General features: G+C 34.4%; 1 protein-coding gene across 1 annotated transcript in view; it reads right to left on the bottom strand.

The window, feature by feature from the left end:
• Positions 1–1,337: 1,337 nt before the first annotated feature.
• Positions 1,338–27,121, bottom strand: part of LOC127831342 (uncharacterized) — a 38,880-nt gene continuing 13,096 nt past the window's right edge. The window contains exons 3-17 of the mRNA XM_052356310.1: positions 20,707–20,837; positions 18,861–18,996; positions 18,672–18,740; positions 18,163–18,269; positions 17,800–17,881; positions 17,296–17,463; positions 14,641–14,733; positions 12,689–12,783; positions 12,208–12,315; positions 11,906–11,966; positions 10,125–10,229; positions 9,622–9,686; positions 9,148–9,219; positions 3,776–3,945; positions 1,338–3,320 (exon numbers count right to left, since the gene is read on the bottom strand). Of these exons, the coding sequence (XP_052212270.1) occupies positions 3,118–3,320; positions 3,776–3,945; positions 9,148–9,219; positions 9,622–9,686; positions 10,125–10,229; positions 11,906–11,966; positions 12,208–12,315; positions 12,689–12,783; positions 14,641–14,733; positions 17,296–17,463; positions 17,800–17,881; positions 18,163–18,269; positions 18,672–18,740; positions 18,861–18,996; positions 20,707–20,837 (1,665 nt within the window). The 3' untranslated portion in view covers positions 1,338–3,117. The remainder of the gene's footprint in view (positions 3,321–3,775; positions 3,946–9,147; positions 9,220–9,621; positions 9,687–10,124; positions 10,230–11,905; positions 11,967–12,207; positions 12,316–12,688; positions 12,784–14,640; positions 14,734–17,295; positions 17,464–17,799; positions 17,882–18,162; positions 18,270–18,671; positions 18,741–18,860; positions 18,997–20,706; positions 20,838–27,121) is intronic.

Raw genomic sequence — 27,121 nt, 5'->3', positions numbered from 1 at the left:
TATGGCAGACATGTGAAAGTTTGTATAAATCCTTTAATAATGGTAGTAGCTTGCTAATTAAAGAAGTTTTTTTCTCTCCTAAATGACTGAACATGGCCCGTTTTGCCCAATCTTTTATTTCAGGGAGTCACATTTTGCTCATTTTTTAAAGAAAATTTATCAAGATTTTGTATACATGTAGACCAATACCTTTGTTATCAATGTTAATACACAGTTGTTTCAAATTAGACTTTGAAAAATTTAATTTTTCCAATTTACTTACCCTATGTTAGTTCATGCCAAAATGCACAGCACTGTCCCCTATGGTATTACACGACCCGCAAGGTATCAGGTTTCCTGGGGTGTTTAAGATGTGTGTAATATTTATTCAATAAAACGCGCATAGATAGTTTTGATTGTCAAATTTATTGGCTTGAAGACTGCGATACTTTAAATAATTAGTTTCGAAAACGACAAGTTAGAACTACATGTTGATGTTGTTTTCATTTCATAGTCGGATTCGGCGAAGAGTGTGGTACCTCAGCCAACTCATGTGTTCGAAAGGAAGTAGTTAAGTGTAAACAATACGACTGCTGTGGAAATCAAGATGGTGAAGTCCCATGCAATAAAAAGTTCTGCCTTTGCGAGACCGAACAGAACTATATCTACGACTCGACATTGTTGGCTGGTTTATTTTGTAAACTGGTAACAGAAAAACCGAAACCGAACCAATGTAGGGATGCGCCTGAAAACTTCGACGGTTCTACATAAAGCTGGTACTTAAACAACGAGATGAGACCGGCTCAACGACTAACTCCAGAACGAAAATACGGACTATGAAAAATATCAATTTTCTTCTCTTTTTTATCTCCGTTGTTTTCTTATAACAAATATGACAAACAACAATGTGTGAGTTTTGAGGTTATAGGTGGTTGTAGTCACATAAATGTATGTTTGTTTTATAATTATATATTTGTATACGTTCCTTGCATGTCCATGCCATTAATTACAATATGCACTTAAGGGAATTTCAATGTTTCTGGTGGAATATACAACCTTGCTCTACTTTCACCTGGGATAACTTTGAACAGCTATCGATTCAAATGTTTTTCCAAAATACATTTATGCTCCCGTATGGGTATATATTTGAGCCGCGTTCTGAGAAAACTGGGCATAATGCATGTGCGTAAAGTGTCTTCCCAGATTAGCCTGTGCAGTTCGCACAGGCTAATCAGAGCCAACACTTTCTGCTTTTATGGTATTTTTAGTTTCAAGTTAGTCCCTCCTTACCGAAAATCAAGTTTAAGCTGAAAGTGTCGTCCCAGATAAGCCTGTGCGGACTACACGGGCTAATCTGGGATGACACTCTTCGCCGTAACTTGAAGTCCAGTTTTCTCAGAATAAGGCTCATTTAAACAATATACCTCGACTTCAGCTTCTTAAAATAATACATAAATCATGTGACAGCCCAACGTCTTTGACTGGATTAATTTTAATATTACATTAGTTAATTCAAATCTAACTGTAATCAACTCATAGCTTTTGATGCCGGGTTTTGTTTTATTTATCCTTTCAATTGCAAACATATTTCTATTTCTACACTCTAAGCTCGAGTCTCATTACGTAAGTGTTGCTTGCATATAGACCAATATCCTCTAACATACAACATAATATTACATACTTGGGTGGTTCAAAATAGGTTGTTTATTTCGATCGAAAGTGGTAACAACACACCAATTCCAAATTGTAGCAATTAACATTAAGACGTTTTATTAAAACCGTAAAGAAAATAAATCACAATAATATTTGCATACACTAAATGCAATGTATTGGATCAACATTTTTTTAGTCAGTTTAAAAACAGATTGGTAATATCAAGTCTATTGAGCCACTGGGATTTATTAACTTTCTTTTCTATTAAAGGGGCCTTTCAACGTTTTGGTAAATTGACAAAATAAAAAAAAGTTGTTTCAGATTCGCAAATATTCGTTTTAGTTATAATATTTGTCAGGAAGCAGTAATACTGAACATTTACCATGCTCTGAAATAGCCATTTTATACATATTTTGACGATTTAAAAACCTGACAATTATAAAGCGTTGCAACGCGAAACGATTGAATAATTTGGAGAGTTCTGTTGTTGTCGTTAAATTTTGTGAAACTACGAGGATTGCTTATAAAGAGTAAAAAAATATTTCCGTTATTGTGTGAGCACAGATGACCGAGTGGTCTTAGTGGTTGAGGGTTATTTTTTTTTCCTTTTTAAATTTTATTCTTGATTTTTTTACTTGATGAGATTTCATTTTCTCTATTCAGTATTGCTTAAGTAAATAATAGTGTCCATACAAACAAACAAGAGGATGGACGGATGAACAGAATGACAGTCAGATATTTTCATCCCCCTTACTTACAAAAGCAATGAATCGATAAAACATGTTTTGTCTTCTCTCAACTGACAACAACAGAAGACGGTTTTAAGATAAGGAGAAGTAATTTACTCATTTAAAAGCATGTGATAAAAAAGATCTGACACTCGTTGTCATATCATACCATATTTTATTAAACTCGTCCAGGAAATTCGTTAAAATTATTTGAATGTACCTATAATTAATGCAGAGCATGTGTAAGCGTTGTTTGAACATAACCACCATTGTTTTTCCCCCAAAGATTCCACATTCCCTGATGAGCCCATTTCGCTTTGATATTCAACACTAATCATACGAGTTAAATAAACACATAAGCTTCAATGTATGGATACAAGAAGAGATGAAGAGTTAAGCATTAAGAATTTGCTCCATGTGGAGAGTGGTGTCAAGCAAAATCGACAATAGAAATGTTGAGAAGGAAACGTACAGGTGTTATATGAAACACATGATTAAATGATGCACATTCTTCCCGAGCTGCTACTAATAATAATCACGTTACACTCGTCTGATGTAAATGATGTAACATTTTGTCTTTTCCTGAAAGATACTGCCAACCTCTCCATTCATACTCGGAATGCAAGGCAATTTCGCGTTTCAAATTTACGAAGTGTTAACTTTTATCGAGTTGTTGACAATCAATTTCATTGGACAAAAACCCCCACAGCATGACCCTCAATGGAGTGCAACTTATATATATATATATTGTTCTGTGTTAAATAAGTGCATATACAGTGACCAATATAAGGCTGAAGGCGTTAAACGCCAACACTGGCGCACCGCCCGTCGGTACGCCTGGGACACCGCCGGCTCTTTGGTCAGCAATCCATTGATCTACCACGTATTCCAGCACCGACATAGGCAACGTACCGTAGCGCAGGACTGCGTAGTGGAAATCAGCTAGATTGAACTTGCTGCCTGAAATGGACAATATATTGTACATACATCTGTAGCTGTAAGTCTACATGGGAGAGAAACACATAGAGTGTGACGACAGCCGATGTTTCATTTTACTGCTTTCGTACAATACTCTCTTAACAACAAATAATTGTTTATCAAAACCACTGAAACATCAAATCATTCACTGACTGGAATTTTATATACTGCAGTAGTTGGTCTCAAACAACAATTAATGTGCCCAATTACATGTGTGGTAGCTTATTTAATTCAATCAAGAGCTAATTGTGAAAATACTGAGCATGGCAAATCGAATGTAATTTTAACATTGACTGTCAGAAGGTATGTATCTGGTTTGTTAACCAGCACAGTCTAAATTACTCAACAAGGTTAGTTGTCTTATTCTGGCCGAAGCGTTTGACATGAAAACCTCGTGAATCTCTGAATGTCCGAAGCCCTTTGATTGGCTGATTTACCTAAAGCGTCGGAAGCCTTCTTCCTGACCTCCTTGAACTTGATTTCTCCGATCTTGTAGCCGGTGGCCTGACCGGGCCAGGTGGCGTACCGGTCAACCTCGTTTGCAGCTCCATCCCGGGACATATACGTATAATTCAGCATGTACTCGATAGCACGTTCCCTCGTCCAGCTGAGGAAAAGTAATGTACCAATAAGATTAACACTATATATTATACCTCACATAAATTGTACACAGGTCCGTTATTTTTAATAGTGACCGGTAAAGATGCGCGCGCATCTAGTCAGCGGGCGCTATTCCCGCCGACTAGATGCGCGCGCATCTAATAGTGCCCGCTAAAATGGTAATTTGTAGCATTGTGCAAGTTTTACAACGCAGAGTTTTGCATTATGTACGTAGGGTAAACGCACGATTCGTTTGGCAGGTCACAAGTGTGTGTTTTTTTATTAATCACATCTTAAAGTATACACAAATTTAATGCTATATTTGGGATTAATGTTTTGCAACATGTTGTCTGTAATATAAACAGATATTTTTTTATATAAAATGTATCTCAATATGTAAAATTAGTTACAATAAAAACGAATTTTGTATAAAGAAGCGAATTTTCCGTGTCCAATTTTCGCAGGGAGACAACTGACGCACAGCAATAATACCGTACATATTATTAATAGTAACTATTCGTTTGGCAGGTCACGAGTGTTTTTTTAAATTATTAATCACATCTTAAAAATACAAAAATTAAATGCTATATTTGAGATAAATGTTTTGCAACATGTTGTATCTGATATAAGCAGTTATCTCTATATAAAATGTATCTCAATATGTGAAATGCTTTACACATAAAAGGAATGTTGTATAAAGAAGCGAATTTTCCGTGTCCAACTTTCGCAGGGAAACAACTCGCACACAACAATACTACCGTACATATTATTAATATGATTATAGGTGCTACCTAATTTACGGGCAAAAACTTTTTAAGTTTTTTTGATAACTATGTATTTTTAATAAATATATTGACATGATTGTGTTCAAAATATTATAACTGTTGCAATAATTAAGTAATGCATCCAAAAAAAAATCAATCTTAAAACAAGTTACATGTTCCAAGCTTAAAGATCTAGCATCTTATATTTTTTTGTTTTCTAGCCACATAAATTTATAGCTGGTTCGGTGTCTGTGGTATAGTGGATGGGGTGTCTGCCAACTGGCTTAGTCCCTGGGAGGTCTCTGTATTGATCTTTTAAGTGGGAGCATTCTTTAGATAACTCTAAAGACATACTATGGCGTACCATTTGGGTTGAAAGTCAAAAAGACCTACAAGTTAAAAAGAGAAATGTACGTCAAAGTACAATAATTGTACGTCGACATAAATATAAAATACACTTTGAAGTATATATTTGTACGTCAAAGTACAATTTGTACTTCGACATACATGTTTGTACTTCGACGTACACATTTTTTGAACAGCCAATCAAAACACTAGTCTCTTGAGCCGCTTTTCCTTCAGATTTATTCATAATAAATGTTTAAAATCTCTTTTAATTGAGGACAAAATCAATAAAAATATCAGAATGGCAAAAAAACAACACATAGAAGTTTCAAGTATTTAATGCATTGAAATAGATTACATACAAATTTGAAGAAGATTCAATTGTTTCCTTTTTAAAATTAAAATTATTCAGCATATTGTGAGTATTTATTGATCATGCGGGGCGGAGTATCACGACCGTCCAGTGCATTACTGTGTAGGAAATTCCCAACGGTAACCAAACAGTTACCAAGCATTAACGGGATAAATAATGTATTATAACCTCTCCGTTGGTCGTATTTTGTGATAACCATAACTTGCATAAGTCAGAGGTTCATTCCGCCACGCCAGGTCAATAAATACGCACAATATCTATGAGTTAGCGGTCGATAGTCGCATAATTTGGTATAAATTATAATAATAATAATGTTTAATAAATACGCACAATATCTATGAGTAAGCGGTCGATAGTCGCATAATTTGGTATAAATAATAATACTTATGTTCAATGTCAAATATCTCTAAAAGCAACAGATGTAAGGTGTCTTCTGATTGGCTAACATTCAAGGGTCGGTGGAAACTGTACGTCGAAGTATATTTCTCGTTCTACCTAGTAGGTCTTGTAGACTTTCGACGTCATGGTACGTCATATAGACACTAAGTACTGGTCCTACCCAGGAACCAGTTTGTTTCATCAAATGTCTCAATTCAACTTGACAGCTTGCTAAAGCAGTTGCATATAGCATACAGTACATGTGATGTGTCAAATCAATTTTGATTGACAAATTTGACAGGATTTTTTTTAATCCAATAAGTTTTAGACTGCCAAATAACACACACTACGTATTGAAAGCCATACCTGGAGCTTTCGTCTGTATACCACTGACTTCATCAGAAGAATGATTTCTACTGTTGGGAAACGTTAACACCACTAATTGTCTTCTTATTTATTATCAATGTATAATTATGTGTAACAGCATAACAACATACTTGTTTCGCAATTAAAATATTTAATAAATACAGGTATCTTGCAGGTTTCTAATTTTCTTTCGCAAACTATTGTTGAATAGTTTAAATTGTGTCGCCACTAAAAAACTAGACATTTTGTAGCAATTCTAAAATCACAGTCTAAACTGCATACACTTAGCTCTACAGTTACAATTTGAATGCAAATATTAGAATGCATCATGTTATATCATCCATATTTTTTTATTTAAACATTCAAATAACACATAATACAGTACATATATAAACAGATATGTGGTTTTGTGTGGATATACAAAACACTTCACATCATTTATTTGCACATAAAATAATAGTTACAAAATAAGTAAAACTCATCAACCTACATTTCAAGAATATTTACGTATATGAAATTACTAAGTGGTGTTATTGTATTACCTTTTACAAAATTAACATTGCTGGTTTTGCACTAGCCATAAAATATTTATAATGGATTAGCAAGTAACAACCAATTTATTAATTACACAATAGAACAGAAATCATATTAATTGCATTATGCATTTACTAAACAAGCTATTTGCTACTGTTTAGAATTACACTATCTTACTCAAAATGATCACTGGTACTTAGTGCTTTTACATACTTGTGGTAAGTTTTGTATTACTAGTTTGACAATAATCGGCAGAAACTTTTCATATTTTTTCAGCATAATTGCCTTCAAATTGTTAATTTAACAACCCTTTGACATTGTTTGCACATCTGATCTTATTATACCATTGCTGATTTTTGTTTATAGATAGACATATATAGACTTTTCAAAGTTCTATAAAAGTTCACACATGTTCCATCCAAGTAAACAAACAGAACCAATAAAGATCACCACAGATAATAACTGTGTGTATAGCTTGGAAATTTTGATAGTTCGGGAATCCCTCCTTTGTAGATTTCTGTAAACCAAAACTGTCAGACTCAGTTTTGCTGGATATAATGGCTTGTATAATGCCCAGCTCTTGCCTTGGCAGAACAGCTTCTAAAAACGGAAAACCAACAAATATCTTAAAATTTGATCAATAATGCAGACAATTTATAAATGTCTTGTTTTTTGTTGATTTCGAATCTGGAAGATTTTTTACGTAAGATTGTGGTACGAAAATTCCAACGGTATCGGATTTTGTGGTTTTAGGCCTAAACTATTTATAGTGATATGTAACCTTTTGGGATATCGGTAAAGTGCGAGCAGACGAGGTGAAAATACTTTAAAAATTAAAGCTAAAAGACTAAAAAGTTAGATCTGAAAATCTTAAAAATTTGTGAATAAATGTGTTTCTGGTGGGTAACAACGACAACTTACCAGAATATTGCTCATGATCTAACGTAAAACTTCTTTCTGAGAACGAATGGAAAATGCGTCACAAATTCTGATACATAAACAGTAGGGTGTCGTTATTGAAATACCGCGAGAATACTTGAAGAATAGAGATGCCAACTATAGTGTTTAAAACAAATAATTTTTTAACAAGCGTTTGTGATTTGTCAGGATAATAATAACAATAAGATATCGAAAAGATCAAAGCAAATAAATTCGACAGAAATCGGAGATTCGGCAATATATTAAAGACGGGTTATGTTCCCCTAAATTGTGTTCGGTGAAGACTGTTACTATATGTAGTGAACCAGTCTTCGGCTTATACCCACTGAAGAAGAGCATTCAGGGGAGATAATTGAGTAATGACCTAATTCTGGAACGGTTGCGAAGAAAAACAAATAATGCGAGAATATTTAGTGCGATTCGCTACACAATTATGATGTCATTGATATAACTTTTTCTGAGGTATGTATTTACATGTGATTTAGCATATGTCAAAGTGTTTTTGATTTGTTCAAGTTCAAAAATAGCATCGCGAAAATATATGTCGCGTGGCAAATTTTTTTGAGACGTATCCATATGTGGTATTCTTATGTAATTTTATGTCTAAATTCCCATATGTATGAACGGTCAACGCCCGCTTCGCGGGCTTTTGCCCGTAATAGTAACTGATAAATATTAAAGGCAATTATATAGTGTTATTATTTTTTTATATTGACATTTATCTGCACAAAAATGTTCGGTATAATATAAGAAATAGAAAACCCCACTTCAGGCCCAATGGCAGAATAGTGACCAGCCAGGCAGCCCCAAATAGTATATGGACCTCAGCATTCGGCTTCGGTCCATATACTATTTGGGGCTTCCTGGCTGGTCACTATTCTGCCGTAGGGCCCTATGTGAGGTTTTCTATTTCTTAAATGGTCACGTAGATCCGTATGTACGCGGTTTAGCGGAGAATCGTATTAATCTGATGGTCAATCCTCTTACAATAAGTTACACTGCATACTTTGCAAATAAATTGTGTCGTGTTCTGAGAAAACTGGGCATAATGCATGTGCGTAAAGTGTCATCCCAGATTAGCCTGTGCAGTCCGCACAGGCTAATCAGGGACGACACATTCCGCCTACACTACTGATTTTCGGTAAGGGGGGACTTCCTTTTAACGAAAAATACTATAAAAGCGGAAAGTGTCGTCCCTGATTAACCTGTGCGGATTGCACAGGCTAATCTGGGACGACACTTTACGCACATGCATTTTGTCCAATTTTCACAGAACAATACACAAGTAAATCCAGGAACGGCATGTAATCTTCTTACTTATAAAGATATCATCCTTCGTTTAAACGAATTGTCCATGAATAGAAGTTCATTCTGATGATCAATTAGCAATCCAATACAGATCAATCATACACGGAGCAAAAACACATCATTTTTTAAATATTACATGATAAAAAAGCAACCGCCAAACTGCAGTGCTCATCAATAAATGCTCATAAAGAGAGTCACTCACTTGTATTCGTGGATGCCTGTATCTACTACTAATCTTACGGCTCGGAACATCTCGTCGCTATAACGGCCAAGCCTGAAAGCATTCGTGCATGTTCATCTTAGAACAATTTGCAAACGAAAGTAAACATTCTCGTTTAAATGATTTTAGTGGATATAAAGTATGCATATAAGGGAATACATCTGCACAATAAACCTGTATGCCTTATATGCGTAACTAACTTGTGAGTTTCTTTGTTCTAGTTTCCTATGGGATATTCTCATGTCATAATGTGGGAACGATCCTATGAAATGTTTCTCTATACCGCTAGGTTTAAGAACAATGTAGAAGATTATACCATGCTATTGTTTTCATTTTCTTTATGGAATAATCGGATGAATTTATGTGAAAATTACCCTATTAGATTTAACCGTGTACCTTAATGATTTAAAAATAGCTATAATCATCATATGGTAAGTTACTTAGTTTGTTACTGACATTTCGTAATCGTTTTGATAGATGCCCATTTCTTCTCCAAGAAACTCCGAATATAGACCCCAACCCTGCAAAAACAACATTATGACAAAAATCAAATAAGATGATTATCATAAAAACATTCATATGCTGTTCTGCAATTCACGAAAATCATTCTTTTATACTGTTTAGAAGAAATCAATTCGTGTACTGTTGGAGGAACTTATCCTGTTCTAATTTTTAGATACCATGACACAATTTTGATATGTAATGAAAACAACAAAATAGCTGCATATACTTATCATACATTATTCATGAATATCTTTGATTGGCAATCACACAATTGGTGTTTTTTTGCAATGTGTATTTGGTACTTTTTACATCATAATTATGTACATCTATAAAATGTAGATTTTTGCAAACACCTAATTTTTACTGAACGTTACGTTAACATACTGTAATAGTTTTACGGAAGATAATCAATCTGTACAAGAATACTGAATCTTTAAGCACACATATTTACTGACCTCAATATACGCGTTGAAGAACGGGAAGAAGTATGGGGCATTGAAGGAGAGCCACTCGTAGCTTCTCATGTATGGCGGTATGTCGGCCAAAAGGCCATAACTTTCCTGAACAATAAAAACAGGAATGAGGCTGTCAGTCCGTATCGTATGATAATGAAGAGCGTATACGGGACTTATACACGCACACATAGAGAAGCATCAAACTCATAATATACAATTCACTTTAGATCCCGAGAGCCTATATCTAAATGACGGTCAATTGAACGAGAAAACGGTATAACCTACAACAAAAACATATCGGCTATTATTATGTCTATGCGCCTTTTTATTAATGAATATCAGATCATGTTCGATGTTCCTCTTGTTTGCAAAAATGGTGCTTATATATTTAATTAAATAGTGTAAAAACTTTTGAATGAACTCAATGTTTATTTATACCTTGAGATATGTTTCTTATATCGCTTCGTAAAAGCATAAATGCACCTTGTTTGGGAAAAAGCGATCTTAAACGTGAATATTTATTTACCCGTGAACTAAGTTTGACTGTGGGTACATAGGAGTCATTCTGTCTGTAGGTCGGTTTGTTGGTTGGTTTCGTTGGTCTGTCGGTCCGTACGCAAACAATGTTAAACGTGTATGAAGCGGGCTTCATCCACATTTATTAAGCGATTGAATTAAAGTGTGATACATTGAATTTATTATTTAACAACTTAAATATTTGTGTAGTTTTTTTTTACATTTACTTTCTGAAAGTACACACATAATCAATTACACAACAGCAGTAACGAGTATAATCAATAAGAGCACCTTATAAGCATCATATTTGATAAGAGTAGTTTATAACCATGCACAATCAAGATTCAAGCCGTGACTGTCACACATCTCATCAATAAGGTGCCACAACAACTGGATAATGCTAGCATAAAACAGTATTGAATTTGCAGCATAATAATATATTGTTACCTTCTGATTTACAACTGGTAAACCCACTACAGCATATCACTCCTGAATGCTTACTTACAGATAAACATTGACTAGCACATGTATCAAGTATAATTACCTAATGATTCACATTTCAGCAGCGCATCTGTATAGAACGTGTATTGACAAACAAATTCCAATCTCACATTGGTAACAAACTTATGTTTGTAAAATCCACAATAACAACTAAATAACTGCCACGTGTGATGTTTTATTTATTGAGAAATTGTATTGGTCACTTTCTATGTGTTTACTAATGTCGGTATTCAGTTCTTAAGTTCGAATTTAGTTTTCATAAGGAAGCAGATCAGAGAGAAATGAACGTATCCGCCAATGAATCATTACACAACTTTAAATTATTATCATGACACACTTTAATGAGTTTATTTCTTCCTGGTTTCGAACAGAACACATTATTTACATTCAGAACTTTGGTATAGGTAGAAAAAGTAACATGTATCTTTGCGTTAAATTAAAAAGTCAGCAAGCTATTTATGCTTCCGTTTTGTTTTTAAGTTTGTGATGCAAGGTTCTTCTACATTTATCAAGAGTGTGTCCTTAATCTAGAAATATGTCACTTCAAAGTGTATATGTGCAAGACACATGTTTAACGCACAGAGATCGATATATTCCCTAGTTCCTGAGCTTTGTGCCCTTGAACTTAGGCATGGGCATGGCCGCTGTTTCTTTGACAAAGTGGTGAAGGGGGATTTTTGGTCACTTTTGTTACTAAGCCCTTGGTGCTATTGCCAAGTGCGGGAATGAATATATTGATCGCAGCCGCATGCGTAAAAACTTACCTGATTGTGATGGCCAGGCAGGGCTTCGTGAAGTGAAAACGAAACCGCCGCATATGAGGGGCTGTGAAAGAAACGAACCGATGTTTAATACAAGTCAATGTTTTACAATATTGCAATGTTCACAATTTAATATTTATAAGATATTTGTTGCATATGTTACCTTTCCTGAGTAATATTGTAAACTTGCTTTAAAATGTTCAATTTCACTGTAATATAACTTGAAATCACCCACATTACGCTTGTGTTGAGTATATTGTCGTCTAGAATTATTTCGTTAAAGTGAATATATGAAAGTAACTAACTTGTCCTCGGGTCTGAAGAGGTTAACATAGAAAATGCCCGGTTTTGACCCGTCTGCAGATCCTGCCTTGTATTCTCCGCCTGCTCCGTCAGTTGGATAGCCTCGAACCCTGCACAATATGGATATGTGTAATGTCGTTTAATATAGAAAAAACCCTTATAAGCAAACTAGACATTTTGCCGAGCAAAACATTTATTTCAAATTAATGTTTGTTCAGTATAACACTTTGTGTCATGATATTGCGTTGTTTTATTAATATGCCGACAAATTATAACATGATATATATCAATTCAACATGTGAGGTCTTTCATGAAATAATATTTTAAATAAGGAATACTTTGTGCATTTTGAATACACGTAGTAACTTGTTATTGTATATTAATATGAAATGGACATAATATGAACTAGTTACTTATTCTCGTGTTATTATTACGATATTGATAAAATAGCATGAATAATAAAAAATGATAAAAGATTCTTACTCTAGCGGTAAGTCTGGAAGATGACGGAAGTATTTCGGCATCAAAGGCTTAATTCGTTCGAAGATAATTTTGTTGAAATTCGCTAAGACATCTGCCTACAAATGCAAGTATACGTATTTCAAACACGATTAAATTTGATCGGTTAGCCGTGTGCATGGTCGTATGAATGAAGTAGAGTCGTGATGGATAGATACGTTTATTCAGCTTAACAATCTAAACAACGAGCCTGTGTGAGTGGTTACGGTTATCGTACCAAACAAAGAAACGAATCAGTGGTCGACGCTAACTTGGGATTCATAATGTCCGCATTTTTTAAATGTTGTCCTCATTACGAAAGTAAACAGCTGAAAACAGTACTATATCATCGAAAGAAATTGGGGAAAAAACAAAGAAAATTTCTATACTTAGCATGTTTACATTATTCAACAACACACACAAATTAAAACAAGAGCACCGCCTTGCGGCAGCAGACCGCTTATCTATTTTTCTTTTTAAAGGTGAAGGGACCTATCTCAATTTCAATCACAATGGAGGGAGGGGTGGAGTTGAGGAGGGTGTATAGTGTGGGGGTGTGGTCATTTATTACATTATCTTCCAAAAATGCAAAAAAAAATGGGGATTCTTGGGTGGGATGGTTGGACGGTATTTCCAAAATAAAATAACACAAAAAAATATTTGTGCTTTTTAACCATGTATAACAAAAATAAAAAAAAGTTTGTTTTTTTTTGGGGGGGTGGTGGGGGGGGGGGGGGGGGGGTTGGGGGGGGGGGTATAGTGTTAGGGTGTGGTGGTCATTTATTAGATGATCTTTAAGAAAAGAAAACACATTTTTTTTAGGGGGGGGGGATTCGGTGGGGGGGGGGGGGGCGTCGGGGATGGTTTGGATGGAGTCTATTGTGGTTTGTTAGGTAAGAGTTGTTTTGTCAAAGAATCAATCAAATCTAATCATAAATAAAGAAGTTATGGCAATTTTAGCAAAATTTAATAATTTGAGCTTGAGAGTCAAGGTCATTCAAAGGTCAAGGTAAAATTCAACTTGCCAGGTACAGTACCCTCATGATAGCATGAAAGTATTTGAAGTTTCAAAGCAAGAAATTTGATACTTTAGAAGTAAAGTGGATCTTAACACAAAATTTGACCATATATTCAAAGTTACTAAGTCAAAAGAGGGCCATAATTCCGTAAAAATGACAACCAGAATTTTCTAAGTATTTAGGGCCCATAATTCCGTCCAAATGTCAGTCAGAGTTACATAACTTTGCCTGCACAGTTCCCTTATGATAGTAAGTAAGTGTTGCAAGTATGAAAGCAATAGCTTTGATACTTTAGGAATAAAGTGGACCTGAACACAAAACTGAACCAAATTTTCAAATTTCTAAGTATAAAAAGGGCACATAATTCTGTCAAAATGCCAATCAGAGTTACATAACTTTGTCTGTACAGTCCCCTTATGATAGTTAGTAAGTGTTGCAAGTATGAAAGCAATAGCTTTGATACTTAAGGAATAAAATGGACCTAAACACAAAACTTAGCCTAAATTTTCAATTTTCTAAGCATAAAAAGGGCACATAATTCTGTCAAAATGCACGCCGGAGTTATCTAACTTTGCCTGTCCAGCCCCCTCATGATAGTAAGTACGTGTACCAAGTTTCAATGCAATAGCATTAATACTTTATGAGAAAGTGGACCTAAACGCAAAACTTAACCGGACGCCGACGCCAACGCCGACGCCACGGTGATGACAATAGCTCATTTTGTTTAAAAAAATAGATGAGCTAAAAATGGTATTTCGTTAACACGGAGGCATGATGCGATAATATTTTAAATCAAAACATTTACATAGTTTAGTGTAATATGTTCCATATATTATTTTAAAATAATAACATAATAACTTAATAGGAATAATTTGTATACGAATTATTTTTAGACAGAGGTCAATATATTTAACTCACTGAATTATTGAAGACAAATTTCGGGTCACTAGACAAATTAGCATACATCTCTGATAACTTTGCTGTGCTGGGAAACCCTATGTTGCTCATTTTCTGGAAAAAACAACAAAACAAAGACAGTTAATCTAGTACTTTACGCGTCAAATAAATTGTATACAGTATGAAATATAATGTGTTTTTAAGTTTATTTTATGCATAATGATATCAAGAGAAATTCAACGAGTGCAACGCCAGCATATTCGGATAAGAAAATTTAGAATACTAGCTTAGCGTTGAATACAGAGAAGTTTATGTTGCGAGGCTTAGAACGCCGGGAGCGCGAGCCTTGGCGAGCGCTTTCGTTGTTCGAGCCGAGCAACATAAACTTCCCTGTATTCAAGCCAATCCTAGTATTCTATTTATCCCATTTGATTTTTTTCAACGTGACATTTAACATAAATAGATCTAATAACCTTAACAATAATTTTAATTCAGTCTTAAAAGCGCTTAAAATCTAACGAATGTTACCATGCGTAGTGATATAAATGTATTTGTTCTGGTACACAAAATAGTCTTACAAAATTCACACACAAACTGTAAAACAAGTAAAAATATCACCATATGCCTCGATTCAATTTAAGGCAGTATCCGAATTGTAACACATTACGACCGCGAAAAGAAGATTTTACATTACTATAATTCATTTTATTTTCGAAAGAAAATGATCAAAATCCAATATGGCGGCGATTGCCTCCTGACAAAATGATGTCGATGTCAACATACATGTACACCATCGACGACCTTGACAATTTCTACGAGTAAACACTAAAACAGACAATTGCAGCGACTGACACTTTATTTGACCTAATATACAGGGCAATACGTTTTCCGACTTCGGACGACGAATTTAAGTACATACAGAACGTGTTTTTATATAATGTTATGGGTATGCCGTGTTTGATCCGATGCATCAATGGCGTCCATGTTAAAATCATTTCCCCGAGAACAGGGAACGACAGAAGTACAAAAAAGCAAAACACGTTCGAACTTAGTTCTGGGTACCATAACTTTGAATGTCGCTTTTTATGATTTTTGACTGGCGCGACTTTATACAGGGTATGTCAATACTATATAAACTGTATGTGAAGTTTCGTTAGCTAGTTCGAACTAGTATCTTACCTTTATTTATCCTTTGAAATCCATCTAATAATCCATGTAAGTCAATAATTGACGATTTTGCATCTAGGATCTTTATTAATTGTTTAAGCATAGTTAAATAAAGACCCTTATGCCATCCTATCACTATATTTAAATGAGTTAACGAACTCAATAAACTTTCTTCTTCGTCACACGCTACGTCATGTTCTCTACATTACTGCTGTTAAAATGAACCGGAGCAGTTTATCAATAATAGCCGTTGGTAAACTCGGTTGCATTTGCAAAATTTCTGCATCCAAACAAAATTATGTTTAAACTTGCACACTTATTTATTTGTCTATGGTAAATGCGCTTACCAGAAAATAATTTAATATATAAATACACAAAGAATGAAAACATTCCATTACACAACAAATAAATGAGTGGATAATACCGTGTACAAAATGGGACGTTCCGAATTCCAGTGTGGTGCTATTTTTACCATCTTATACTTTACCCAGCTCTATGCCTAACGTGAATTAAATCGGAAAGCAAATATTGCAGATTATTTATGAATTGTGCGATATTTGTATGGCTTGTTGTACATTCTTAAATGTCAAAATTAATTGCATGGGTTATAAACAATGCAAATTACACAAAATAAGGAAAATGTGAAAAATTGACAATTCAAATATGTCGATATACAGTACATGTTCATGTGAAATAAGTCGCGGAATCAGCTGATTTATTATACGGATGGCGAAATATTTTGTCATATGACTAGATTTAAAGGTTGAAGGTCGTATAATTTTGAAGCTAAAGTTTTCTTGACTTTATTTCTTATGAAAAATCATTCAGTGGTAAAGTAAAAAATAGTCCGTGCACGCAACAGACTTGTCACAAGGTTGGATACAGGCTAGTATATTCCATAAGGCGTTATACCGTCAATGTCGCGTTGAAAATGGGATAACAAAATATATCCCTACACCTGTTTTGGTTTTAAAGTGCTTGTTGATTTGAAAATTACAAAATACACAACATCTACAAATAAAACAATAACCATACTTTAATCTTTGATAAACAAACCATACGATACGGACCGACCTTATTGTTTAATGAGTAGTTCCATGAATTTTCTACTGAGGGCATTCTCATGTACATAATAATTGTATAGCGATTGTAACTTCAAATGCGTTTCAAGTTTCTGACGGCTAAGTACTTGGTTTATATTTAACATGTTAGTTGGCACCATCTCAACCATGTTGATTTGAATTGACCAAATCTGGGGTTATATTTCAAGAACTTCAATCGCAAACGGCGGTGTAGAATCATATCTATGCACATCATATCATGGGGCACACAATCTGGTCCAAACATAAATGAGGCGATTTGTCTACTTAGAATATGGGTCTGCTGCGCGCATGCGATTAATAATTGAATCCGATTGTTATATTGTTTTACGCATGACTAAATGCATACGCATTGATTTACAAAAAAGACGGTATTATATCGTCATCCGTTTTGCCATAAACCATGTACCTGTCTTATAAGCTTCTCGATTCGGTTCACCTCCTCTAAGCCTTTGTCATGGATCTCCTGTGCTGTCATTTCTGTGGAAGTATGGATCTTTAGACAGGCTTGATAGTTTTCTCTTCCTCCGGGCAAGCTACTTAACCCGAGACCAGGGCGCGTTTTGGGCATATATTCCTTGAAGATTATACGAAAAAACATTAATTTAATATTCTTCGCACAAGATATACTATAGATTAACAAACAGATAGGTATTCTATCTACAGACGGGCGTCTTACAATTCAGAGAAAAAATAGCACTTATGAAAATATGGTTCAAAGATGACAACTCCGTTTTATATTATGATGCCGTAATCGACTTTGCAGAAATTGTTATGTTATATAATTAATAATGTTTGGATTCGCAAAAACATGACACATGACAATTTTATATGTTTCGTAGCCAAAAATAATGCAACGTAATGTACTTATTTATAAATTAACATTAAAATTACACATGACGCATACACCTACGTTGATTAAAAACTCCTTGGCCTTAAGGAGTTTAGCATTGAATGCAGTAATGGCATCTTGAAGCCGTTTTTCCACCGCCGCACTAAATAAAGAACCGACCGATATGTTAAAAATAAGTTCTGTAAGCAAATTGAATAAACTAGCACTGTTTATCCCCATGTCCACATACAAACACTGTTATGAGCCCAATAAATTCCACTTGAAAATGGACACACTGTTAACAAAACTATAAAACTATTTTATCGTGCATCTTAATAATATGTAGTATGGATGAAACTTAAACGGAATACGACTAGAGGAATCTAAGCCCATACCAAATGACAACAAAGTATAAGTCAATGTAACATTATATTGTATACATACGCATTCTTTCCCAGAATGGCACTGGCATTGTCTTTTTTGAGTGGGGAGTAAAGTGCTGATTCGTTTGGTGGTTTAACCATGTCGTCTATGTTTCCAGGAACACGGGACTATTAAACATATATAATACAATGTTTGAAATCGCGTATAAATAAATAAGTAAATAAATAACTAAATAAATAAATAAATAAATATATATATACGGGGTCTCTGATTTAGAGATAGGATATGGGGTTCTCACTTTATAATATGTACTTGATATCGAGATAGTATGTGTAAAGGATAAAGCCATGAATTTCTTTTCACGTATCTTAATTTTGTTTATGCATTTATTTATTTTTAAATACCTGATTTTAATTTATTTGAGATGGAAAAATTCAATTATACAACTTGTTGTATGAATTTTATTTACAGAAAACAACTGTATTCTCTATGATATAGAACCCCTTAATGGACACGCAAATGACATTGGTGCTTTTCAACGAGTGCAACTGCATACGCATGTTACTCACAACTGAGGCATTATGGCTCGTGTGACCGTTTGCAATGGCTCTGCGACTCAAGTTTATCATTTCCTCTATCTAAAAATAAACCATATATGTATGCATATAGTGCTTGTTTACGCAAATTAAATCAAATCGCAAGCATTTCCGGAAGAATAAAAAAAATCATAAACGAAATAACATCGTTAGAGTAAATACCTGTCGGGGCCCTTCTTCAATTCTTCGAACATAGTTAACAAAGTCGCCTTCGGTGTCAAACGGCTGTGCTGAGACAAACATGTCGAGACCGTAAAACCAGAGCTCCAAGAAATTAATTGGGTTCAAAGGCTGATAGCTGTCATAATAAAAATGTATTGAAAATTGGAATGCTGTTTGTTATATATCATACACGGGATCAACAAAGCCATGACATATTAAAAAACTTAAGTACTTCACAGTTATAGCTTATCTAAATGTAAGTGTATGACTTCGTACGACATACACCTATATTTAGATAAGCTATAACTGTGTAGTACTTAAGTTTTTAAATGTCAAAACGCAGCAAAACACACCTTAATGCACAATAACTGTGAAATGCATTAAATAAGATGTATATATGCCTTTGATAAACTTAAACAAGAGCACCGCCTTGCGGGTGCAGACCGATCATCTATTTTCTTTTTAAAGGTGAATGGACTCTTAATTTCAATAACAAAAGAGGGAGGGGTGGAGTGTAGAGGGGTGTATAGTGTGGGGGTGTGGACATTTATTACATTATCTTCCAAAAATGCGAAAAAAAAGCAAAAAAAAAATAAATTCGGGGGTGGGGGGCGGGGGGTGGGGGGGGGGGGAGGGGATTCTTGGGTGCGATGGTTGGACGGTATTTCAAAAATAAAATAATAAAAACAAATATTTGTGTTTTTTAACCGTTCCCAAAAATTATTTTTTTGGGGTGGGGGGGGTGGGGGGGGGGTAAAGTGTGAGGGTGTGGTGGTCATTTGTAAGATGATCTTAAAAAAAATAATAGGGGGGGGAGGATTCGGGGGGGGGGGGGAGGGGGTTGAGGGCACGGGGGATGGTTTGGGTGGAGTCTATTGTGGTATGTCAGGTAAGAGTAGTTTTGTCAAAGTATCAATCGAATCTTATCATAAATAAAGAAGTTATGGCAATTTTAGCAAAATTTAATAATTTGACCTTGAGAGTAAAGGTCATTCAAAGGTCAAGGTAAAATTCAACTTGCCAGGTACAGTAACCTCATGATAGCATGAAAGTATTTGCAGTTTGAAAGCAATAGCCTTGATACTTTAGAAGTAAAGTGGATCGAAACACAAAATTTGACCATATATTCAAAGTTACTAAGTCAAAAAAGGGCCATAATTCCGTAAAAATGACAACCAGAGTTATGCAACTTGTCCTTTTACTGTACCTTTATGATAGTTAGCGAGTGTTCAAAGTATGAAAGCAATTTCTATGATACTTTAGGGGTAAAGTGGACCAAAACACAAAACTTAACAAAATTTTCAATTTTCTAAGTATAAAGGGCCCATAATTCCGTCCAAATGCCAGTCAGAGTTACATAACTTTGCCTGCACAGTCCCCTTATGATAGTTAATAAGTGTTGCAAGTATGAAAGCAATAGCTTTGATACTGTAGGAATAAAGTGGACCTAAACACAAAACTGAACCAAATTTTCAATTTTCTGAATATTAAAAGGGCACATAATTCTGTCAAAATGCCAGTCAGAGTTACATAACTTAGACTGCCCAGTCCCCTCATGATAGTAAGTAAAAGCACCAAGTTTGAATGCAATAGTATTGATACTTTCTGAGAAAAGTGGACCTAAACGCAAAACTTAACTGGACGCCGACGCCGACGCCAAGGTGATGACAATAGCTCATAATTTTTTTTTTCAAAAAATAGATGAGCTAATAAAATATACCCAAACTAACATATAATCAGAGCAAACATTATCATACATGTTATATGCATGTATCATTAATGAAACCAGCGCTACTGTAAAAATGTGTCCTCCAGTTAAAGAATACTAATCATGAAATGGCCATACTCCTTCCATTCATAGCCATCTCGAACGTTTTCCAGGATCTCCTTAAGAACTTTGAACGAGATCAGCTTTTCTCCTACCAGAGAGGAACTGTTCACCAGCGTTAAACGCTTCAAAAAGCCGTCTACTTCCACCTACAATGAAATAGCGCAGATACCACTGAACATGTATATGTGTCTATATGGAATGAGTGATGTATTGGACGTCATCATTGATGACGTTCATTCGAACGAATGATTAAGGGGGCTAAGTTTCGTTAAGCTGAGGCATATAGCCGCGATTTGGGTCTCTTGAAAACTGGCCGAACACGTTTGCTGAAATTTGACATGTATATGGAGAAGAATGCGATCTACCTGTTGGCGTAGGCGTTATACCTGGGAAAAATCAGGTTTTCGAGTATTTTGCGTTTAAATATTTTTTATGGGAAAGGGCACGCGCGCGTGACGTCATGAAAAGCGCTTAGGCTAGCTTCCATCTTGCTACGAAACAAAGAAACTGACGTTACGCGTTATTAATTCAGTTAGGCGTTTAATCGATAAACAAAGGCGTAATAATTGTGTTTGAATATCAATCGGTAGTACACATGCATGTCTTTTGTGCACATTGTGGTTTTTTAATGAACATGACATAAATCTATGTGTTATTCAACGTATTGAGTGCGACGAGTTAAAGAAAGGTTTACACGGCTAGGCTTTCCGAGATAAATGTAAGTACACACTGGTATTAGAATGGTATTCTATTTATCCGATAATATCTTGAATATAAATGATATTCAGACAATTACATTATTACGGTTTAATAATTTATTATTTAATCAATAAATAAACGCAAGCAGCAAATCAATTAATTTCGTTTGTAGTGGAAACCGAAAGTAAACAAACCAACCTTCAAAATGGCTGACGACATAGCAACGTAGGAATTAACGCTCAGAAATTATTTACAAAATAAGATCATCAGAAATGATGTAAAGTGAACGCTAATTCGCTGTTTTGTAGATAAGTATACGATCTATTGAAAAACCATAACATTTGACATAAAAACACCCGCGGATATGGAAATCTTCAGCGTAACGAAATAGCAGACATCACACGGTGTCTCATCTGATTCTACGCTGTTTGCCAAGGCCGATAATAAATGGAAATGCACAAACTCAGTAACTGGCAAGCATATAAGCATTAGTAGGTTGTTTCGTGATTATTTAGAAACGACTACATAATTCTTTTGGTTCAGCCAGTGCAACTTAACAGAAATAAGTATAAAAAGTTTCTACACCTGACAACAATGTGCCAACTTAATACAAGGTAAGTTGTTTACATTATTTAAAATATTGCAAGCTTACAGTATACAACAATAAACAGCTGGTACAATGTAATGTCATCATTTTAATTTTAATAAGCTCGTGGTTAATTACCCTTTTTAATCTTATGGATCAATGCATCTCTAACACCTTCAATTGACTTGTTCGTGAAAAATATACACCCTCAGTGCATGTTATCCCATACACCATCACTCACTTACTAAGGCTCGATTGATCATACTCGGCTTGGGTACTACTTACCGGTACATGTACCCAGGGTACTCTTAATTTTACTTACATGTACCCCGGGTACGGTAAATAAACTTAAACATACCCGCAAATATTAGATTGTATCTGATTTGTATATCCGCCAAAAATCCGATGTCGTTAACAGTGGTCTCTGGAAGCACCGGCAGCCGGCGATTTCACCGGTTACATTCAATCTAGATGCAGGCTACTTTTCCCCAAAATATCAATTGAAATGGTGCAAATGCACATGTTTTATTGCTTAATCGCCGGCTACTTTGAAAATATAACTGGCTTCTCAGATGTTTCTGGAGAACACTGCGTTAAACATGCTACCGATTAACGTAAAACAATATTGTTTACCTTAAACAAACTTCTCTTTTAAAAAATCAGCATCAACATGCTTTTTAGTATGAGTGTTGAGAGGACGCCGTAGGAATAAGCAAGTAATCAAGAATACGTCTCTGTTTCTGCTTTTATTTCCTTCATGTATAATGACGATAAGGATTGACGACTAACATTGATGACAATGATTACAAGCATTGACGACTAACGTTGACGACAAGCATTGGCAACTAGATGTAACATTGACCATTCTCTACAATAAATGAAATTAACAATAAAAAATGAGTAATAAGATTATAGTACAACAGATATGCTATTCAAAGTATAATATAATAGCATACACTCATTAGAATAAAAGGTTTCATAAATAACAATTTGAAACATTTTCAATAAATATCGAAATATCTTATACAATATTTATTACACAGCATTAATTAATTGTTAAAACATAATATAAAGACAGAATATGGTGTTCCCCATTTAACGGACCTTGCAAACCAAATAATGTTTCTTTTAAAAAATCTATGACGGTAAAAAGTGAACGTGCAATGTTGCGGAAAATATTATACTTGACGACATCATACAATGACGCGACTTTAAACAATTTAAGATTTAAAATTAAATCACATTATTGATTTTAACAATGAGTTTTGATAATATAAATGCCATTTAACAGAAAATTGACATAACAATTTGAAACATTTTCAATAAATATCGAAATATCTTATACAATATTTATTACACAGCATTAATTAATTGTTAAAACATAATATAAAGACAGAATATGGTGTTCCCCATTTAACGGACCTTGCAAACCAAATAATGTTTCTTTTAAAAAATCTATGACGGTAAAAAGTGAACGTGCGATGTCGCGGAAAATATTATACTTGACGACGTCATACAATGACGCGACTTTAAACAATTTAAGATTTAAAATTAAATCACATTATTGATTTTAACAATGAGTTTTGATAATATAAATGCCATTTAACAGAAAATTGACATAAATGTAAACATAATTAATTTTGACAAAATAGCCGACAACAACCGATTTAGTGTTAAAAAATTCCCGCGTACGTTTTAGTATATTTACCGTACCCAGGGTATGAGCCTTACTAACTGTATTATTATTATATCTCACCGACTACAAGGTACCGTACCTTTACCTTGTTGTGTTTATCAACCTGGAATTTATGTAAAATCCGGCTAATTAGTAACAGATGTGATACACTGAGATAAAGATATTGCCTTAGTCCTTATGTATTTGAGGCTGTTTCCATAAATAATTAAGAAGTAACTTTTTACAGCTTTTTAAAGATTTTTTTAAAAATAAATAACAAAGAAAAAAGTTTATCAATTACAGAATAATTATTGATTTAATATAAAATGGCTCCTTTGTAATGTTTAAATGCTACAATTTTTAATCGACCAGTAAAGACCAGTAATGACCAGTATTGACCGGTTTTAACCGGGTATTGACTGCCGGCCCGGTCAATACTCAATTGACCGGTCAATATGCCAACCCTGCATTGAAACCTAATATGCATTTATCTATTATTATTTGGGGACAAATAATTTTACTGTGTGAAGACCCTACATAAAAATGCTGATTTTTTTCTTACTTGGTACCTGGCGACACACATTTTCAAGTCTATTTCATTAAATTTGGCATAGATATTTATAAAAATGGCATCATATGAACCAGTAGTCATAGTATAAGCAACATTGAAGCCTAATATGCATTCATCTATTATTAATTGGGCACAAATAATTTTACTGTGTGAAGACCCTACATAAAAATGCTGATTTCTTTCTTACTTGGTACCTGGCGACACACATTTTCAAGTCTTTTTCATTAAATTTGGCATAGATATTTTAATAAATGGCATCGTATGAACCAGTAGTCATAGTATAAGCAACATTGAAGCCTAATATGCATTCATCTATTATTATTTGGGCACAAACAATTTTACCGTGTGAAGATCCTACATAAAAATGCTGATTTTTTTCTTATTTGTTACCTGGCGACACACATTTTCAAGTCTATTTCATTAAATTTGGCATAGATATTTATAAAAATGGCATCGTATGAACCAGTAGTCATAGTATAAGCAACATTGAAGCCTAATATGCATTCATCTATTATTATTTGGGCACAAATAATTTTACCGTGTGAAGACCCTACATAAAAATGCTGATTTTTTTCTTACTTGGTACCTGGCGACACACATTTTCAATTCTATTTCATTAAATTTGGCATATATGCTAATAAAAATGGCATTGTATGAACATATCGTCATAGTATAAGCAACATTAAAGCCTAATATGCATTCATCTATTATTATTTGGGAACAAATAATTTTACCGTGTGAAGACCCTACATAAAAATGCAGATTTTTTTCTTACTTGGTACCTGGGGAATCACATTTTCAAGTCTATTTCATTAAATTTGTCATAGATATTTATAAAAATGGTATCATATGAACCATTAGTCATAGTATAAGCAACATTGAAGCCTAATATGCATTCATCTATTCTTATTTGGGCACAAATAATTTTACTGTGTGAAGACCCTACATAAAAATGCTGATTTTTTTCTTACTTGGTACCTGGCGACACACATTTTCAAGTCTATTTCATTAAATTTGGCATAGATATTTATAAAATTGGCATCGTATGAACCAGTAGTCATAGTATAAGCAACATTGAAGCCTAATATGCATTCATCTATTATTATTTGGGCACAAATAATTTTACTGTGTGAAGACCCTACATAAAAATGCTGATTTTTTTCTTATTTGGTACCTGGCGACACACATTTTCAAGTCTATTTCATTAAATTTGGCATAGATATTTATAAAAATGGCATCGTATGAACCAGTAGTCATAGTATAAGCAACATTGAAGCCTAATATGCATTCATCTATTATTATTTGTGCACAAATAATTTAACCGTGTGAAGACCCTAGATAAAAATGCTGATTTTTTTCTTACTTGGTACCTGGCGATACACATTTTCATGTCTATTTCATTAAATTTGGCATAGATATTTATAAAAATGGCATCGTATGAACCAGTCGTCATAGTATAAGCAACATTGAGGCCTAATATGCATTCATCTATTATTATTTTGGGCACAAATAATTTTACCGTGTGAAGACCCTACATAAAAATGCTGATTTTTTTCTTACTTGGTATCTTGCAACACATTTTCAAGTCTTTTTCATTAAATTTGGCATATACATGTATATTAATAAAAATGGCATTGTATGAACATGTCGTCATAGTATAAGCAGAGAAGCATAATAGGCATTCATCTATTATAATTTGGGCTCATACAATTTTACCGTGTTAGCACCATATATCAAGTTGCAGATTTTTTAAATATTCGCCACATACCCAAAGGCATTTTCATTAATATCTCAGAAAAATAGACCTATATATTAATACACATGGCATCTAAAGAACATTTTATCATAGTTAAACATGGTTCCCAGCCAACCTGGAAATCAGGGAAAACCTGGAAAAAGACTTTCACTTTCACTAACGCCCAGTACAAATATATGGACAGAATGATTTTTTCACTTACCGGTATGTGGGTGTATGTTGGCTCCACTTCACAAGATACAGTCATTGTAGTTTAATTGAAAAACGCATCTTACAATGTGAGATGAGTTCTGGGTTCAAGCCCCAGCAGTGCCCTATCATGTGTGATATACAGAGCCATTATGATTAAATATACACAGTTATCTTTTTAAACAATACAATTAAATATAAGGAATAATGTTAAAGGGGCATTGCTGCTTAGCCATTTTTGGGATTGTATTGTGATTTTTGGCCAAATTTGACACTGAATAACAGGGTTTATATACATCCCAAGCATAAATGCTTCTAAATTTGTAAAAAAAAACAGTCGAAGTGTGCAGAATATTAAAAATTTGCAATTTTCTGATGTCTAAAGGTCATTAAATGCCACTTAAAGTTTACATTTTTTGTACAAAATGACCCATTTTGTGCTGTCCATTATTGGTTAATGTTTTACGCCGTCAGGTCCAAAAACGCTAATTCTGTAGCTTGTTTGGACTATAATCTATAATGTGGCCAAGTTTCAGCAGATTCGACCCAGTGGTTCTGATTTTATACACCGTGCCTAGCTTTTATTAGTCCACTACCGGTTTCACCGGAGGGGACTTATGGTTTGCGCTCTGTGGGTCCGTCAGTCAGTCACACTTTTCTGAATCCTGCGATAACTTTAAAAGTTCTTAATATTTTTTCATGAAACTTGAAACATGGATAGATGGCAATAAGGACATTATGCACGTGATTTCATTTTGTTCCTACGTCAAAAATTCTGGTTTCTATGGCAATAAATAAAAACATAAAATAAATTCTGACAATGGTGGAGCCGGTAGGGGACAAATTTGCTTGACAATAGTCTTGTTGAGTATTACTCACTGACTTATGCATATACGCTCGGCTGTTTTCGGAGAATACCTGAGGTATTGTCATAGCCAGCTCATCGCGTCGTGT

The sequence above is a fragment of the Dreissena polymorpha genome, chromosome 5 (assembly GCF_020536995.1).
Source record: "Dreissena polymorpha isolate Duluth1 chromosome 5, UMN_Dpol_1.0, whole genome shotgun sequence".
In the NCBI taxonomy this organism is placed as follows: domain Eukaryota; kingdom Metazoa; phylum Mollusca; class Bivalvia; order Myida; family Dreissenidae; genus Dreissena; species Dreissena polymorpha.
The sequence above is the reverse complement of the archived record's forward strand: the minus strand, read 5'-3'. Positions and strand labels throughout refer to the sequence as shown.